General features: G+C 41.8%; 1 protein-coding gene across 2 annotated transcripts in view; it reads left to right on the plus strand.

Annotated features, from left to right (window-relative positions):
- Positions 1–14,665, plus strand: part of LOC148036643 (uncharacterized) — a 49,302-nt gene extending 34,637 nt beyond the window's left edge. The window contains exons 4-11 of one of the 2 annotated variants that reach the window (XR_015690971.1): positions 3,729–3,941; positions 4,102–4,133; positions 4,254–4,313; positions 5,569–5,616; positions 12,614–12,724; positions 13,029–13,163; positions 13,343–13,408; positions 14,113–14,180. Coding sequence is in view for 1 of the 2 variants with exons in the window: in XM_087678682.1 (XP_087534808.1) it covers positions 3,729–3,941; positions 4,102–4,133; positions 4,254–4,313; positions 5,569–5,616; positions 12,614–12,724; positions 13,029–13,106; positions 13,343–13,408; positions 14,113–14,166 (662 nt within the window). In the remaining variant the exon portion in view is untranslated. Of the gene's footprint in view, positions 1–3,728; positions 3,942–4,101; positions 4,134–4,253; positions 4,314–5,568; positions 5,617–12,613; positions 12,725–13,028; positions 13,164–13,342; positions 13,409–14,112 lie in introns of both variants that reach the window. The other variant, XM_087678682.1, reaches the window with a different exon arrangement.
- Positions 14,666–15,096: the final 431 nt, after the last annotated feature.

Genomic DNA, 15,096 nt, shown 5'->3' on the forward strand with positions numbered 1-15,096 from the left:
ACCACCATTACTTCATCATCCTTCCCTCGTCATCAACACCCTTGAGTGGATAGGTAGCTTGTCTGTTTTGTGATGGGTTGGACATAACCATCTCTTCTCATTCTCCCGTATGGTACAATTATTGAAATGACCATAAACCATCTCTGAAAAACACCTTTAAAACCACAAAGAAGAAGAAGAAGAAGAAGAAAAGAGTTCATTGTGGTTCCATCCACCTTTGTAGGACTTAGTAGATCAGTGGAGTCGATGAGGACCCTTTGTCCAATGCCCTGTCCTCTCTAGGATGACTACTTGGACTCCCTTGGTAAGGTAACCATCGCCTTTGTAGTCTTGGTAGACCACTATGGGAAAATGTAGGTTGTTCTTTCTTCCAAGCCTTATTTTGGGCTTGAGAGGGGATATTGAGCTAAGAAATGCATTACATGTGCTGATTAGCCTCTTAAATAGCCTCAAAACATGTTTCTTTAATAAAAAGCACAAAAATGGTGCGTAGTTCGAGAGAGTCTCTATGAAACCCTAATTTGGGAGGGTCCATCCATATCTATAAATAGATAGGCTGCCCTTAGTTTTCATCCTTTTGTGCAGGTTTCCCACTCTACTGTGAAGATTTCAGCCATCAACCACCTACCATCTGCTCTCCAGGCATCATTGACTATAGCTCAGCACTATCCAGCCCTAAGCGGCATGTTTCCAGCCATCGCCTTGTTGTTTGGAGGTCTCCATCTGCTGTGTCATCATAGCACGTGAGCAACCTGTGTTTTCAACATTTGGTGCTAGGCGACAGGCTGTTGCTCCTACCAAGCAACTACTGCAATACTTATGTTTTTTCTGTCCAGCAGGTTGCCTACATCAGCAAACACCTCTCTTGTTGTCACTGGACAGTTCTCTATCTCGGGTGATTAGTTTTCAGCCTTCTTTGGTGGTACATTGCTGTGTTTACCAGATTTCAGCCTCTGACTATTGTAGTGACCAGCCTGCTGCCTTCATTATTCAGCACTCTCTCATCTCCAACTGGTCACTACAATACTTTGGATCCATCTTTGGTGGACATCACTCTCCGACACTATTGCTTTTTTTTTTTCGTAAAAGGTAATTGTATTAATTACGAAAAAAATACAAGATTACTTGATTACAAGATACATGATGACACGAAGCCATCATGTGAAGAGGTTCTCTCTCTCTTTCTCTCTCTCTTTTTCCTGGTTACAAGAAACACGAGGGCCCTAGGCCAACGTGTGGGGAATCCCCGTAGTAATGCACTAAAACGGTTACACCAATCATGGCAACGACCCAGAGGCAATTGCCATATGCCACGGATGCAAATCCTCCCGAGGGAGCAAGTCGGAGTGTCGGATGAGATCTAGTTGCCAATGCAAGAGCCCTTTAAGCCTGGCAATATGTCGCGGTACATTAGAGGCCGAATCAAAGAGAAAAGCATTGCGCGTGGTCCAAATGTGCCAGCATCCCCAATATCTGAAAAAGTGAAATAAGATCTTCACAGGCAACTGTGGCGGTGTGGGATACTTCGGGCGCACAAAAACCCAGTCGAAAGGAGTTAGCGAGGACCCCACCACCGCACGCCAAATGTGCGACAAGAGTGACCAGATATTCTTGGCGAGCGGGCAAGAGAGAAAACGATGTCGGGCCGATTCCGCCGGTGTGGTACAGAAGAAACAATTGCCATTCGAGATGCGACGCTTGGCAAGGGCCGAGGCCAGAGGAAGACCACCAATCATCACTCGCCAAAGAAAGACCTTGCATTTGAAAGGTGTCTTATTTAGCCATCCGACACTATTGCTCTGCCCTTGGGTACTATCTACTCTCTTCATTCATCTATAGCTTCCATTCACTTTAGAGTTCTTTCTCTCTCCTTGTGCTTGTGTTTGTTCTTTTGTTTGAGTTTTGAGTTTTGCTTTAAGGGTTTGAGTTTTGCAGGTCTATGTCTGCATCATTGTGTTTTTGTCATGGTTGTACACATTGTGTTTCCTCAATGCAAACCCCAGGAGTTACTCCACAATTTTCTTCCCATCCGATACCATGCCAAAATAGTGGGCAGCAATGGAAGGAAAGAGATACTATTGTAATACTTAAAGAAGAGAGAAGACTGCAAAGAACACAATAAGTCAAAGAGAATATGCTTGGGAAATGGAATCTATATACCAAGACACAAGAACAGTACAAAGGGCACTGAGTCATCAGCAGTGTGTAGAGTCTCCCTCTCTCCACTGGATGGAGTTTTGCTGAAGGATGAATATCTAAGTGAGTGAATGTGGAGGAGGGAGCTTGCCTATAAATAGGCAAAAAGTGTGCCAGACATTATGATCAGTCAACCAGATTTGTAGGCATGCAAAAAATATGGTTGGCCAGTGAAGACTGTGACTAGTACAAAACGTTGGTGTGCACCTCACTGCACAGATTCTCACTCATGAGATGTACACTCTGCTAACACTAACATGGTCAGACATGGCAAAGTTGGATGTCCAAACACTGGTGCAAATGCCCATGATATGGAGCTGGAAACTTGCTGTTAATACCAACCCCACCCCACCACCACAACACCACCCCCCCCCCCCCCCCCCCCCCCCCCCCCCCCCCCGCCTTCTTCCCTTCCCAACAAAAATATTGGGGAAGAAAAAACCTGGATGAGCTAAGGGGCTGCAAAAGATATAGGTACAGCAAGATGAGGGATGAAACATGGTCCTGCTCTGACCAAAGCAAATACAATCATGAAGGCCTTCTCCCCCTTCCAAACATATTGGGGAAGAAAAAACCTGAATGAGCTAAGGGGCTGCAAAAGATAAAGGTACAGCAAGATGAAGGATGAAACAGGGTCCTGCTCTGACCAAAGCAAATACAATTATGAAGGTCCAGCTTTGCCTGAATACAAAAGATCTCTTAGGTTGCTTAAGGGTAATGTCTTGTTAGACACATCCATTGAAAGTGCTCCAGGCCAAGCTAGGGTAATGGCACTCCAGCTGTCCCAGTATGTCAATAATTGAACTTAGTCTTTTGAGTCTCATACATTTGAAGTCTGTATAAAGGCATCCCACTTGGCACTCTCATGACGTGCCACCTCGTTAATTATTCCGTCCTCTTAATTGGTGATACACACGTGGTTCCCTTTGGTTGTGGTGGCTCACTTTGGGGAAGGTTTGCATGATCATAGCTTGTTAGAAGTTACCAACATTGTCCCCTCGATCTTGTTTGTTCTTCAGCACCTAGCAACAAGTTCTTGTGATGCTCTAAATACACGAGACTCTTGTGTTCCCAACCTCTCTTAAGCCCACCACACAACATGGTGTCAGAGCATTATGCTTTGCTGCTTCTTGGGCAAGATTTGGTAAGTGTATATTCTTTTGTTGGTCATGTTCCTTGCTTCAGACCACTGTTTTCTCCATGTTCTTCCTTCCAATGCTTGCTTTTGGTCCTGCTTTTTGGTACTTGAGGGGTAATAGGTCTGCATTTAGGGTGTAACACTCTGAAGTAGACATTTGATAATTGTGTTTCAACTAGTCTGAAACACCTCTCATGGATGCTTTGCAGTCACTAGAGAAGACATTGTGTTCCTAGCTGCACCCTGTGTCTGCTCTTATAAGAAGGTTTATGATGAGTGACATGCTACTCTTATTTTCCTGTTTTTGTACTAGCTATAAAAGCTTAAAGACGAGTTCTCCAAACAAATTCTCCCTATACTCATGGAATTTCTCTGATTTCATTGTGTCGAATAGTTTTGGTGGTTGGTGGAGGAGGTTTGGGTATGGAAGTGGTACGAAATCTAGCAAAAGCTGGCTCATGGGTAACAGCATTTCAAAGGGGCGAGAAGTTTCGGCAAGAAGTTGAGGGTTTAGGAGCTATGTTGGCTATTGGAGATGTAATGGATCCTGCGACACTTGACAAGGCTTTGAAATCAAATACATTCGATGCAGTTGTTTGTACAGTAGGTAAGAGATGGCTGAATTTGGTTGAGTATTTTCATGTGACTAGTTTTCGTTTGAGGCACTTGAGGAAACAAAACATTGAGGAGGTATTTATTATTATTAGTTATAGTACGAGGGAATTGAGGAGGAAAAATGCAAGCTAAGGAAAAACCTATGAATGCAGGAGGAGGAACAAAAAATGCACAAGTTGACAAGGTGTGCTTTATCTTAAACAAAATATTTGAGCCATGTTTAAGACCAATCCAAAATTTTATCTATTCATAGACTTTATTAAAAAAGAAAGCAAATACTATTAATCCACCAACTTTGTTACAGGATGGCTGTATCAATGTGATGAATGCTGCTAAAAAAGCTGGAGTGAAAAGGTTCATCTTGGTATGTGACACAAACTCAATCCTTTGATAGTCAGATACAACCTGTTCCACCTAAATCGAGTTGCAAGAGTAGTCAATGATGAGGTGGGGGGGTTGAACTACTTAAGGCTGCAAAGAACTGGAGTGAAAAGGTTCCTCTTGGTATGTGATGCAAACTCAATCCCTTGATAGTCAGATACAACCTGTTCCACCTAAATTGAGTTGCAAGAGTAGTCAATGATGGGGATGGGGGGGCGGGGGGCGATTTGGGCTACTTAAGGCTGTTGTATATATGCACAGAGCACTGGTATTTTGACTAAGACTATGAGGCATTGAAGGAATATGTAATACAAAACTTGATGAGTGCACATATTCCGAAGGCATTAGTATGACAGCAAGAATCCTTCTTTTCAAGTTTGCTAAAAGTGAAGTTTCAAAATTTCTGCTGTATGACTAGCAAATGGCCAAATTTCCTTAAAATTTTTTTGAAAGCAGAGATCACAGTACTGGGAAAATTTGAACATAGCTGGAAAATATGGGTTGATTTTGGAATAATTTTCGGTAAGTTCTGTGGTAAATGGTTTATTTCAGGTGAAAGCATTTATTTTGGAGGTCAAGGTTGAGAGAAGGTTTTGATTTGAGACTGCATTATCTCTGCTTAAATGGATGCACTTAACTATTTTACAGTTGGCCCTCACCTCATGCTTTTGAAGCAAATGCCTTATTTTGCAAGGTTCTAAATTCAGGTAATCTTATCCTGTAGAAAGTTGTGACATTACCTATATAGCAGGTAAAATCCTCAATGTAAGTCGGTCCTAGTCTACTCCATTGTCAATTTAGCATGGAGGTCAAAACCTGTACTTTAGAGAAACACAATATTTCATGACATAAGAAGTCCCAGGCTTGCCATATTGCCCATTTTCCTGAAAATAAGCCTCAACCAGGCATGCTGGACATTTGGTTCACTGTATCAAATATTGCTGTTCCACCTGCACAATTTCATAGTGCGTGAAAGACCTTGAAGTTCTGCAGATAAGCTCTTAGAAATGACTTTACTCCCTTCTGTGCTAGAAGGTGGCCAATTCAATCCAGAGTGCTTCATTCAGGCTTGTCCATCATGAAACACAATTATTTTCGCACTATTCAGTTATTGCAGCGTGTCACATGACATATCTAGAGATTCTTAATTGAAATTAAACCTGTTGGTACAGCTTTCATTTCATAGCTCTGTTGAAGAGGTTCATGAAACTGACAATCTAACCATCACATCTTCTCAGGTTTCAAGTATCGGTGTTGGAGACAGTGTAATAGCTGTTGATGCTCAGGTTGGTAATCCAAGGACAACTAAAAATTTGCATGGTGAACTTCCAAGTTTCACAGTAGGGAATGAATTGTTTGCAGAAATGGTTGTTCCATTTTGAATGTGCCATCAACGAATGGGAACTGATGTAACATATGCTCGTCTTTACTTTGTTCTCCAAACACAGGCTACAAAATAGACCCTCTGTTACAAACAATGGAATTCAGAACTAGAAGGTGGTAGCTACAAAATGTCCGTTTATATTCCACCAAGTATGCAAAGAAATTATCCTATTGATGTACTTCAGCCCTTAACCAGCTGAAAGTGCCATGACCCCACCCAAGATCAAACTGGACCACAAAAGCTCTCTGCAGATCTGTAAAACCAACACAGGATCTCTAGTGAGCTTTTCCCAAAAGCCTGCGAATTCCTGTTCAGCCCATGGAAAGCTCTTTCCTACTCGAAATAGTGTACAAATATTTTGTAAACTGTTTTTCATGCAACGTTGAGCCTGCAAAAATATTTTAAACTGTCACCATATTGTAATCCAGCAAGCCTTTAACTTGCCTTCTGCCATTTGCCCACTTGCCGAAAAGACTTACTAAGCAGTCTTTTCCATACCCTTTCCTGAGGCTTGAACTTGGTGACTTGAGCCAGTGCAGTAAATGCAAAGGCTTAATTGACCTGGCTGTGTATTGAGAATTTCTGTCTGTTCTGTTTCCTCCTCCTGTGTCCTCATATAGTGTTGCTGTGAATTGTTCAACAAAATATCATATCTGCTTGCATCTGCAATAAGCATTTGTAAATCAAGCAACGTGAGTTGCAGGTAGTAAGGTCAGATACATCCAATGAGCTGCAACACTGGTCATAAAAGATATCTCATAACCTGCATACCCTGATACCTTCTAGATGTGAAGTGCTCTATCTCAGGCACATTTAAGAAGTGCTGCGAGCATAGTTACGGGAAACAGGGAATGGGAACGGAGGGAACGGCGCACACACACACACAGAGGATGGCTAGGTTGGGGTTGACGACAGTCGGTGATGGTGTTATTCATGGGTAGCTCCGTCTTTATTCCTTTAGCCATATTCATCAATGCTTTAGGGTGCCTCGTGGATATAGGGGCATTTGGTCGTCTGTATAGGACAGTCTTTAGAGGTTCTTTCCTTTGCTTGCGTTATAGCCATTGGATCCTTGGCGTGACTGGATGTTTGTGCTTCCTGATGATTTTGAGAAAAGGTCAGCTAATCAGATATATCATCAGATGGTGGAAGCCAAGAGATGGGTCATGGGGAAAGTGAATAGGTTATGGCATAGTAGGGATAGTAAAAAGAAGTGGCAGGAAAGATTTATCTAGCTTTGGAAGTCTAAGGTCCCATATCAAGGAAAAGTGTTCATGTGGTGGCTGCTCATTGGGGGCCTTCCAACAGGAGAAGTGCTTCGTGCTCGAAAGATCTCTGTTGGGCGTTGTGTTTTCTGCACTACGTGTGATGAGACATTGCTTCAGCTCTTTGTCTCTTGCCCTAACATGACAGATTTGGAATTTCATTTCCCGTGTGTGGTCCTCGGTGACTCAGCACTGCCTATCAGTTCGTTCGTGGATTATGGGAAATATGTCCTCCAAGTCCTCTTTGAGTTTAGATTGTTCCTGTCTACTTCATTTCCTTAGATGGACAGCCATGTGGCATATATGGCGTACTCGCAATGCCTTTATTTTTGATTCAGCAGCGGGCATCCATGAGCATGTGGCCCGTGTGCGTAGACTAGTGTTGGCAAATCTCCTCTATGATGTCAGTGGACTTGGTTCTTCCGAATATTGCTGCTCCTTGGCTGGCGATTGTTCGCTCTACTCTAGTTGTTCCTTCTGTGTGATCTATTAGTATTGTTCATGTAGTAGGTTGTTCTGGTTGTTCTGTGAGCCTATAGGCCTCATGTAAATATTAGTTATAGAGAGAGTGAGAGAGACAGAGTATGCTGACCTGATGGTTTGATGTAATAGAAAGTAAGAGATACAGAGAGAATGTTGACTTGATGGTCTGATGTAAATATTCACTACGTAATTCATTTATCTTTACGAAAAAAAAAGAGAGTTAAGTCTTAGAATCTAGAGATATCAACCATAATTCGTGAAATTAGAGACATAATAATCAAGTTTCAACAATAATAAAGATTCAAAACATTGTAATCAGCAAAGGATTGTCGCATTCAACATTGTAATCAACAATGTTGCATAAGTCCAACAAGTCTGCATTGCAAAGATACAAAATATGCACTAAACTTTAAAGTCTAAAGATCCAAGTTACAAGAGCTCCAATTTCCAAATCAATACTCTAAAGTTCCAAGAGGCTAGCCGCTAAGTGCTCTCATTCATGGAAGATGGCTCCATTGTGCCTAAATGCTCATCTTGTTGAACATCATCCTAGCCATCACCATCACCATCACCATCACCATTATCATCATCGTCATCATCTTTTTCCCAACGTATAAAAGAATCAGCCTATGTACGAGCTAGCAAGCGAAGATAGGAGCTTACATAAATTAGGTCATTTGTCTTAATTGTACCAAGTCGATTTCTCTTCTTTGAGTGAATATGATTGAATGAGCTCCATAGTTGCTCCAAACAAGAAGAGCTAATTGTTTGGTTAAGAATACGAATAGCCAAACTCTACAACTCTGGAGCTTCTGCCTCGTAGTCCTCCTACCATAAAGTAGCCCTAATATTTGTTCTGTCCTCTAGTGCATCCTCTGTACCAAGCATCCCTAATGTTTGCCCAATACACAGAGAGCTGATTTTTAGTTTTGTATTGCATTTCACGGCTAGGATAAAGCCTTGCAAGCAATGTGTTCCAAGCCTTGACCACCTCAAGGTCTCTTTCTTGTATCTTTCCTTGAAACTCAGGATCAAGCATATATGTTGCAGCATACATAGGTGAGTCATACTCATTCCATCTACTAATGCATAACTCCTTGATCTACTGATACTTGTCTACATTTGGTTCCAAACTCTCCAACTTCTCAATCATGCGATCCATACCTTCATAGATCTTCCCAATGCATGGATCCATGCCAGGTGCAAGTCTCAACATGTGCATGATAGGATCAACCATTTGGTTGGTGCGATTCACCTCATCCCAAAAATCTCTATCAAAGACATATACATTACATAACACAGTAGTAGCAGTGGCAGCCCTAGTCCAATTTTCATACTCATCACTAGCAAATAGTTCCCTAATTGTACCTTTGCAATAGTGCAATCAGCCAAGCATAAGAAAGTTATATGCAAATCGTGTATCCGAGTATTTGAGAAGTTCTTTGTTACTTCTCATGCAAAACTCAACATGCAAGTACTGATGATTACATATAATGTGACAATCTTGTTGCCTTTCGCAACAAGAGATGCAATCCATGGCAAGTCCCCAATATCCTTCAACAAGTTATTCAAGCGCCATGCATGGACTAAAGGTGATATGTGGATACATTGCCATTAAAATGTTTCTTGATGCCGTGTTTGTAGCTTCACCATCTGCCACAAACTGCACTACATTTTTTGCCCCAACAGCCTGCACTACAATCTTCTGCATAAAGTACCATGCCTTACTGGCCTTGGAGTCTATGTTGTTGGATCCATTGCTATGTTTGGCGTTCTCCTAGCATGTGAATTCCCCATAGAAGTGGCTATGCAGTCAAGTAACTCTTGCCTTTTTCTCAATTGATACATTGGTGCAAAAATGCACCTCTTTCCTCTCCTCATGTAGAAGATGGGCTCTCACTTTATCAGCCCCACTAGTGCGAGCATAAAGCAAAGTTTGCATTTTTTCAAGGGCGAGCCTCTCCACCTCTCAATGGCACCCCTGCATCTAGCTGATCCCACCATGACCAAGTAGTGCTTCGACTTTGTCTAGTTGTTGACAAAGTACCTACCGAGGACGATGAAGATCCAATAGATGTCAATGCTGCCATCTATATAAAAGTGACAAATAATTAGTAAAGTTCAATGAAATTGCAGAAATTTGCAGCCAAAATTTCAACATGCATGTGTTAAATGTTTGCTAAAAATGCCTGAACTTTGATGCTTTAGCTTGCATTCCTTTTATTGAAAATGCCACAAATTTGGGCATTCCAGCCTGCATTCCCTTGCTGAAAATACCGCAAAATTTGGCACATTTTCAGCTCCCAAATTTGGGGCAATGATTGATTCAAAATGCCCCAAATTTGGGGGCTCTTTCAAATCCCGGGATCCCAATGCCTCAAACTTGGGGACATTGCAACCAAATTTGGGCCCCGATCCTTGTTGAGAAAGCCCCAAATTTTGGGGCAACTGCCAACAATTGATCCAAAATGCCCCAAATATGGGGGAGATTGTAGCTTGAATCATAGATGCTTTAAATTGGGGCAAAATTGCAAATCCCTGATGAATCACCCCTAAATTTGGGCAAGCCTTAAGGAGTGAAGAGTGAAGACTGATCTGGATTCTAAAGTCCACGAGAGAGAGAGAGAGAGAGAGAGAGAGAGAGAGAGAGAGAGAGAGATTCTCACCTGATCGTGGGCGACAAGGGTAGACTGTGCGGCGTGGACTACAAGCGCGACCATGGTTGGAAGGTAGGAGTCAAGGCGGGAGTTAGGGCATGACTCACGAGGCGGCAATCAAGGTGGTTGAGTCACAACAAGCAGGCACGAGTCAAGACACGGGGCAGGAATGACATTTTTTTAAAAAAATGGCCTGCTGGAATGGCTGTTCCAAATAGGGAAATGGCCAGGGAATGGGGTGGAATGGGCTCGAACGTTCCGTCAGCATTTCCTAGGCTCAGACCTCCCAGAACGCGTTAATCTGTTCGTAAGTGCCGGAATGGACGTTCCCTGTCTCTATGGCTGCGAGAGATCGTACATTAGGCATGAAGAGTGTTAGCAATCTGCTTGCATCCACAATAAGCATTTGGAAATGAAGCAAAGTTGAGCTGCAGACAGTAAGGTCAGGCACCTCAAAAATGGACTATAAGAATATTCCATAATGCTCATACCTTGAAATCTGCTCGATGTGAGGTTTTCTATCTCGGACACATTTTTAAGGCACGAAGGGTGCTTGCAGTGTTTTTATTGTCACCAACAAAGGGCAGTAAGAAAAACTCTTTAACAAGATTAAAACATGGATCCTAAGGTGTGACATGTGCTACTAGGCCATTTGCCCAAAATACCTGACTTACTGATCATTGAATACCACATCTGTGCAAGGCCAAAACCTTTACCAAGGAAGATGAAATTATGCATGGCATTATCACTTGCTGCTTCCTTGGCCCAAGTTTTCAATCTGGCCTCTATACTATGAAATACAGACATGCACCCAATTGCTGTGGACACAGGCTGTACGGATTCAGCACATCGCTTTTGAAGGACATCTAGCTGTGGGCTGAACTTGGATAGTGGAAAACACTTGCTTTTTTATTCGTTTCATGTTTTTTTGTGAAACCACTATTCATAACTCTTAAAGTTGACTATACAAGGTGAAAAGACTTCATTATAATGTCTATTCAAAAGGTGGCCAAGAGTGGTAGGAAACATCCATAGTGGAAAGTGTCTAGATCACCATGGCAACATTCATAGAATGGTTGCCACAGTGAAAATCTAAAGACATACGGCTGAAATGGTCGATCACCTATAAAAGCATGGTTCCTATGAGTCTAAAAAGTCTGTAGAGACCAGTATCTGACCCAATGAAAGAAGAGGGAGTAATGACAGATCGCCCTAAAAAATCAGGCATGCAATTGTTGAGAAAGACCATCCAAAAATGCTCTAGTTTTTGGGCAAATCTTTAGTAGATACGGACTTGTATTATTCCCACCAATGTCTATGGCAACAGGAGAAAACAATACCATGCATGGCCAATTTTTGTCCCATAGGGAGACTCTTACAATGCAGCTCCAAAAGAAAAGCGTTTGCTTCAAAGGCTTTTTGTTTTTCTTAATTTTACTGAGTTTGGATTTCCACCATCCCCACAGTTTATCCAGGAGCCACTGTTCATTCCCATGCTTATCAATCCAAGGTAAAGGCAATATATACCCCTGTACACTTTATCGAGGACATTTATTTCGAAGAGAGTGGGTGACATCCCAGGGTATTATGTTTTAATTTCCAATCCATCAATTCCATCATCTTCAACCCCAATAGGCACAGGCAAAAATGGCTGCAACATGAGGCCGATTTTTCTCCAAATGGGTTGATGATGCATACCAAGTGCATGAGCTCAGCATGCAGCCAGGAAAGATAATACCTGACCCTCCTCATCAACCACACATCAATGGATCTCATTCTCAATTCTAGAAGATTAGAGGGTTTGAGCAGGTGTTGAATTGCCAATGGTTCTTCGAACACAGCACTCCGATGTATCCTCTCTTTTCTTAGAGAATTATCATGTAAAAGAGGCCTCCTTGACTACTAAGCATGAAACAACATTTGCTTCTAGTCTTTATCAAATGAGGTTTAAGGACGGCCTTGAAGCGACCCAATACCACTTGCCAATGGTTGGTATCCAATGCCAGTATGCCTCAGCTTTCATATTTAGACACAGGACTGCCAACGTAATAGCCCAAGGCTGTTTTTATTGAAGAAAGCAAGGAGCAATGTAGCTTTCCTGGCCAACAATATACGTATATTCAAAGCTCCATTGCTTGCGACATAAAGTCATCGATACGATTCCTTATCCAAATCAAGAATGGCGAATAAAACTGTATGTAGGCCAAGATAATGGACACACACACACATATTCAATCCCACACTAAAAAATGTGCACTTGTAACTATGCTCACAAGGTTCCCTTTTTGAACAAAGGAGAATCGGACCCTTAACAGGAGACCTTTTTCTTGAAGTCTGTATCACACCTGTTACTGACTGCACGATTCTCTCGCACGTCATGCAGACTCTTATGCTGCACCCTTAAACACATCCCAAATGATCAGAAGCAGATATTTTATTCGATTAAGCAGTGTTATGTGAAGCATTTGACTCCTGTCATGGTAACTGGTTGCAGACGCTTCAGGTGTTGAAAGTTGTCCTAGAAGCTAAGGCGGTTGCAGAGGAGGAGCTTAAGTCAAGTGGCTTGCCTTACACTATTTTACGGCCAGGAGGTCTATTAAATGGGGTTAGTAACCAGTTAACATTTGGGTGTAACTACAGCACTAAACACTTAGACAATAGCAAGCATTCATGGATTAGTTGGTGTGATTAGACATTTCTATTATTGTTTCTTGTTCACAGATGTGCAAGTATCTCTGACATTCTAGAACTTGCCAATGTTGGTCTTATTGTTTAGTTTTATCTTAAAGCATAAAATGTCCATATAGTTGGTAAAAGCAGTGAAGCCTACTGGATCCTTTGCCAGTAATCATCAATTTCATAAACTCGCAAGGCACAACATTTTAAGTGGATTTCATGTGTCATGGCAGCCTCCAAGTGGAAAAGGAGTTTTGACAGAGGATCCAAGAATAGGGGGTTTGATTGCAAGGACGGATGTTGCTGCTCTGGTAAATACTTTGCCAGGGTAGATCTTGCTTATCTTCCCACACCCAACTCATCTAGTGGTATAAGTTTTTACCTACTACTTTATCTGTGGGCATATCCTTGCCAGACACCTAACAAGAGTAGTCGACCGCCTTATTGTGTCATATAGCAGTTTAAAACTAACTTGTGGGATTTTGGTTTTGCAAACAAAATCTGTTTCTCAAGGCTGTAGTTTTTGCTGCTGCTTTTTATTTGGCAGATAATGAAGATTTTGTTCAGAAAGGAAGCAGAGTTCAAAACCTTCTCGGCCATTCACTCGGAGAAAGTACGTGTCTGGACAGGAATTCTGTGCATGAGTGAAGCAGTAAAGGATGATTTTGGTTATATCTCTTGAATGGTGCCTTGGTGTGCTTCTTCACCCGCTATGCTGTTAGAGATAGATCGCAGTAGGCCGTGCATCTTTCCCTGGGAGGTAGCCAATCTCTCTTCTGTCTGCACCGTTGTGTGCTTTACTTGAAGGTTTCCACAACTGGCTGATCCTGACCCCACCTCCAGTCTATCCCTTTCTGAATCTTCCTCAGAAGACAAAGCCAACAGCAACAAACAGGAGACGGTGTTTCTCTAGGAGTACCCCTCTAATAAGCTATATGTGTGAAGCTAATCCATACTTGCTCTTACTGTCTAGTATACCTGTTGCCCTTGGCTGTAATTTCTTGCTTACTATAATGGCTGTTGAAGGGTTTTGGATTGCTTATACACTTTATTTCGTCATTGGAACTCTAGTGGTTGGGTGCTTGTTTGATGCATGCTTGATGACCTTGAATCTTGATGCACTTGATGCTGATGCTTAAGATCCTAGATAGGTCACTTCTTTTACTTTCTTGTTTGCCTTGATTGGCCCTTCAACATAGTTGTTTTCACAATCACTTATAAGTGGCTGCCATTTTGAAGTTGAGACTGTTCCAGCTTTGCTTTTCTAGTTATTGGTAAAAGCTTGATAATCAACGTATGTGATTGTTTTGAATGCAGTTACTTGGTCCAACTACTACTCTGGAAGGAATAACATTGTTTTCCTTGCCATAAATGATTGGTGGGAATGCTAATGGTACGGCTCTGTGATTAGATTCAGAAATCCTATAATCTGGGTTTTCTGGTGCCTCAGCTATTATGACTACAGCATTGCAAGATTGAAGGAAGGCCACATGTATTAACTGTTTTGGGACTCTTTCAAGATTACAATAATGGCCATCTCAAACATGAATGGTTGGACGTGTTCGTTTGTTAATGTCGCGCATAGATACTCCCGATAAGAAAGGTTTTGGTCACCAGTTTTGTTAGCTTGGAAGAACACCTCAATCAGTAGAAAATGCCGACTTCCAAAAATGGAATGTAAGGTCTTTTGGACTCTCGGATGTTACAAATACTTTTGGAGCATGGAATGATGTCTCTTTTTTTTAAAAAAGGTAATTGCATTAATTACAAAAAAAGGTACAAGATTACAAGATGCAAGATGGCTCCAGGTCATCATGTAGAAAAAGATACAAAGTCACAGCAATTGAATGGAATGGTCTCTCTCTCTCTTTTTTCGTAAAACCTCTCTCTCTCTCTCTCTCTCTCTCTCTCTCTCTCTCGCTTTTGGAGGATGGAATAGATTGTTTTATGATCACCTTTATCCTTCTCATTGACATTTCATGTTTTATAGCTATATATTTCTTAGCGGTTTTTTAGGTGTAGAAAATGATTGCACAAGAAGTTCTAATTGCAGGTCATGGATGATGGAGGATACCTTTTCATATCCACCTCACCTAGAAGGCCTTCACCCTTGTCACACTCCTTTCTAAGCACTTCCAAGACATTCATGAAAGGAAATGCAAAGTCAAGGTTATCAACATTCGTAGCAAGCAGAGGCTATACCTTCAATGTCAACCTCTTAGACCCACAAGTTACTTCATCATTAACTACTTTTTTTAAATTCATGAACATCCGCCCTCATCATCATCAAGGGCCACATGT

This window comes from Lygodium microphyllum, chromosome 5, assembly GCF_053477565.2.
Source record: "Lygodium microphyllum isolate KBCC chromosome 5, Lygodium_microphyllum_v1.1.10, whole genome shotgun sequence".
Classification (NCBI taxonomy): Eukaryota; Viridiplantae; Streptophyta; class Polypodiopsida; order Schizaeales; family Lygodiaceae; genus Lygodium; species Lygodium microphyllum.